The sequence below is a fragment of the Empidonax traillii genome, unplaced genomic scaffold (assembly GCF_003031625.1).
Source record: "Empidonax traillii isolate 1590-97213 ecotype Southwest subspecies unplaced genomic scaffold, ASM303162v1 scaffold5874:size39183, whole genome shotgun sequence".
NCBI classification, from domain to species: Eukaryota; Metazoa; Chordata; class Aves; order Passeriformes; family Tyrannidae; genus Empidonax; species Empidonax traillii.
In genome coordinates this window covers 12,110-16,231 of record NW_020961067.1, presented here as the reverse complement: position 1 = coordinate 16,231, position 4,122 = coordinate 12,110, and the positions used below count along the sequence as shown (strand labels likewise).

Below are 4,122 nucleotides of genomic sequence, written 5' to 3'. Positions count from 1 at the left end.
TGGGAATAAAGGGGAGGGAAATGGGGAAAATGGGAATAGAGGTGAGGAAAAGGGGGAAAATGGGAATAAAGGGGAGGGAAAGGGGGTTTGGGGCTGAGGGAGCCAGCAGCGTCACCAGAGTGCAGCGGCCCTGCTTGAGCACGGGGCAGACTGAGGGGAAAATCAGAGAAAAAATGGGAATAAAGGTGAGGAAAAGGAAATAAAGGGGAGGGAAAGGGGAATAAAGGGAAGGGAAATAGGGAAAATGGGAATAAAGGGGAGGGAAAGGGGGTTTGGGGCTGAGGGAGCCAATGGCGTCACCAGAGTGCAGCGGCCCTGCTTGAGCACGGGGCAGACTGAGGGGAAAAACAGAGGAAAAATGGGAATAAAGGTGAGGAAAAGGGGGAAAATGGGAATAAAGGTGAGGGAAATGGGAATAGAGGTGAGGGAAACAGGGGAAAATGGGAATAAAGGGGAGGGAAAGGGTAATAAAGGGGAGGGAAAGGGGATTTGGGGCTGAGGGAGCCAATGGCGTCACCAGAGTGCAGCGGCCCTGCTTGAGCACGGGGCAGACTGAGGGCAAAATCAGAGGAAAAATGGGAATAGAGGTGAGGAAAAGGGGGAAAATGGGAATAAAGGGGAGGGAAAGGGGGAAAATGGGAATAAAGGTGAGGGAAAATGGGAATAAAGGGGAGGGAAAGGGGGTTTGGGGCTGAGGGAACCAACGGCGTCACCAGAGTGCAGCGGCCCTGCTTGAGCACATGAGAGAAAAATAGGGAAAAATGGGAATAAAGGTGAAGGAGAAATAGGGAAAAAATGGGAATAAAGTTGAGGGAAAAATAGGGAATAAAGGTGAGGGGAAAATAGGGAAAAATGGGAATAAAAGGGAGGGGAAAATAGGGAAAAAAATGGGAATAAAGGTGAGGGAAAAATAGGGAATAAAGGGGAGGGAAAAATAGGGAAAAATGGGAATAAAAGTGAGGGGGAAATAGGGAATAAACGTGAGGGAAAAATAGGGAAAAATGGGGAGGGAAAAATAGGGAAAAAATGGGAATAAAGGGGAGAGAAAAATAGGGAATGAAGGTGAGGGAAAATAGGGAAAAATGGGAATAAAGGTGAGGGGAAAATAGGGAATAAAGGTGAGGGAAAAATGGGAATAAAGGTGATGGAAAAATAGGGAATAAAGGTGAGGGAAAAATTGGGAAAAAATGGGAATAAAGGGGAGGGAAAAATAGGGAATAAAGGGGAGGGAAAAATAGGGAAAAAATGGGAATAAAAGTGAGGGAAAAAAATAGGAATAAACGTGAGGGAAAAATAGGGAAAAATGGGGAGGGAAAAATAGGGAAAAATGGGAATAAAGTTGAGGGAAAAATAGGGAAAAATGGGAATAAAAATGAGGGGAAAATAGGGAAAAAAATGGGAATAAAGGGGAGGGAAAAATAGGGAAAACTGTGAAGGAAAACTAGGGAAAACTGGGCCTCACTGCACTGGATGGAGGAGAGTTTGGAGGTGAAGGGGGCGGCGATGCTGGCGTCTCCCAACTTCACCACCGGAGCGCGATCCTCCTCCAGATCCTTCAGCACCTGGCTCAGCCGCTCCTGAGGGGGGAAAAAACCGGATTTGGAGTCCCAAAATTGATCCTGAGGGGAAAAAAAATTCCCAAAATTGCTCCTGAGGGGAAAAAAAATGGGATTTGAATTCCTAAAATTGCTCCTGAGGGGGGAAAAATGGGATTTGGATTCCTAAAATTGCTCCTGAGGGGGGAAAAATGGGATTTGGATTCCCAAAATTGCTCCTGAGGGGGGAAAAAAATTCCCAAAATTGCTCCTGAGGGGGGAAAAACGGGATTTGGATTCCTAAAATTGCTCCTGAAGGGGGAAAAATGGGATTTGAATTCCCAAAATTGGTCCTGAGGGGAAAAAAAATGGGATTTGAATTCCTAAAATTGCTCCTGAGGGAAAAAAAATTCCCAAAAATTGCTCCTGAGGGGGGAAAAATGAGATTTGAATTCCTAAAATTGGTCCTGAGGGAAAAAAAAATGGGATTTGGATTCCCAAAATTGCTCCTGAGGGGAAAAAAAATGGGATTTGTATTCCCAAAATTGGTCCTGAGGGGGGAAAAAACGGGATTTGAATTCCCAAAATTGCTCCTGAGGGAAAAAAAAATTCCCAAAATTGCTCCAAGGATGAGAATAAAAAGATGGAAAAGCTGCTCCTTTGCCACCCAAATCCCACAGGGAACGTCGGAGGAACTGGGCTGGAATTCCCTGCCCTTGGAATTTTTGGGAAGGAATGGGCTGGAATTCCCTGCCCTTGGAATTTGGGTGGGAATGGGCTGGAATTCCCTGCCCTTGGAATATTTGGGAAGGAATGGGCTGGAATTCCCTGCCCTTGGAATATTTGGGAAGGAATGGGCTGGAATTCCCAGAGAATTCCCATCCCTGGGAACGCCCCAAGTCCCGGTCGGCTCCGCCCGCTCCAGGGAAAGCGGAATCCTTTGGAATTTTGGGCGGGAATGGGACGATTCGACGGCCCCTCCCCCGCCCAGAGCATCCCGGGATTCCCAGGAGGGAATTCCCTGGGATAAAAGTTTGGGAATTTCATCTCCTCTCACCCTCTGGCTGGCCAGCTGCTCCTCCCGCTGGGAGCCGGAGCCGGAGCCGGAGCCGGAGCCGGAGCCGAGCCGGGGTTTGGATCCTCGGGAAGCGGCTCGGGCGGGAATTCCATCCCGGGGGCGCCTCTTCCGCTCGGGAATTCTCTCGGGAGCGTTGGCCAGCAGGGCCACCCCTGGGGAAACAAGGGGGAGATTGGGAAGGGAAAAAAAGCAGGGAAAAGCAGGGAATTGTAGGGGGAAAAGTTGGGAAAGTCAGGGAATTTTAGGGGAAGAATAGTTGGGAAAATCAGGGAATTTTAAGGGAAGAATAGTTGGGAAAATCAGGGAATTTTAGGGGGAAAAACCAGGAAAATCACGGAATTTTAGGGAAAAAAACTGGGAAAATCAGGGAATTTGGGGGGAAAAAAAGGCAAGAAAATCAGGGAATTTTAGGGAAAAAAGCCAGGAAAATGAGAGAATTTTAAGGGAAGAAAAGTTGGGAAAATCAGGGAATTTTAGGGGAAGAAAAGGCAGGAAAATCAGGGAATTTTAGAGGAAGAAAAGTTGGGAAAGTCAGGGAATTTTTGTGAGAAAAAAACTGGGAAAGTCAAGAAATTTTAGGGAAAAAACCCGGGAAAATCAGGGAATTTTTGGGAGAAAAAAACTGGGAAAATCAAGAAATTTTAGGGAAAAAACCCGGGAAAATCAGGGAATTTTAGGGAAAAAACCTGGTAAAATCAGGGAATTTTAGGGAAAAAAGCCAGGAAAATGGGGGAATTTTAAGGGAAGAAAAGTTGGGAAAATCAAGAAATTTTAGGGAAAAAAACTGGGAAAATCAGGGAATTTTCGGGGAAAAAAACTGGGAAAATCAAGAAATTTTAGGGAAAAAACCCGGGAAAATCAAGAAATTTTAGGGAAAAAACCTGAGAAAGTCAGGGAATTTTGGGGGGAAAAAAGGCGGGAAAATCAGGGAATTTTAGGGAAAAAACCCAGGAAAATCAGGGAATTTTTGGGAGAAAAAAACTGGGAAAATCAAGAAATTTTAGGGAAAAAACCCGGGAAAATCAGGGAATTTTAGGGAAAAAACCTGGTAAAATCAGGGAATTTGGGGGGAAAAAAAGGCAGGAAAATCAGGGAATTTTAGGGGAAAAAACTGGGAAAATCAAGAAATTTTAGGGGAAAAAACCCGGGAAAATCAGGGAATTTTCGGGGAAAAAACCCAGGAAAATCAGGGAATTTTAGGGAAAAAAACTGGGAAAATCAGGGAATTTTAGGGGAAGAAAAGTTGGGAAAGTCAGGGAATTTTTGGGAGAAAAAAAACTGGGAAAATCAAGAAATTTTAGGGAAAAAACCCGGGAAAATCAGGGAATTTTCGGGGAAAAAAACTGGGAAAATCAGGGAATTTTAGGGGAAGAAAAGTTGGGAAAGTCACGGAATTTTTGGGAAAAAACCCGGGAAAATCAGGGAATTTTTGGGAGAAAAATGGGAAAATCAAGAAATTTTAGGGAAAAAAACCCGGGAAAATCAGGGAATTTGGGGGGAAAAAAAGGC

The 4,122-nt window shown here is 45.0% G+C and overlaps 1 protein-coding gene across 1 annotated transcript in view; it reads right to left on the bottom strand.

The window, feature by feature from the left end:
- LOC114073270 (manganese-transporting ATPase 13A1-like) overlaps positions 1–4,122 on the bottom strand; it is a gene marked incomplete at both ends in the record, with an annotated part of 22,677 nt that overhangs the window by 7,664 nt on the left and 10,891 nt on the right. Inside the window, 2 exons of the mRNA XM_027911057.1 lie at positions 1,463–1,577; positions 2,593–2,765. Of these exons, the coding sequence (XP_027766858.1) occupies positions 1,463–1,577; positions 2,593–2,765 (288 nt within the window). The remainder of the gene's footprint in view (positions 1–1,462; positions 1,578–2,592; positions 2,766–4,122) is intronic.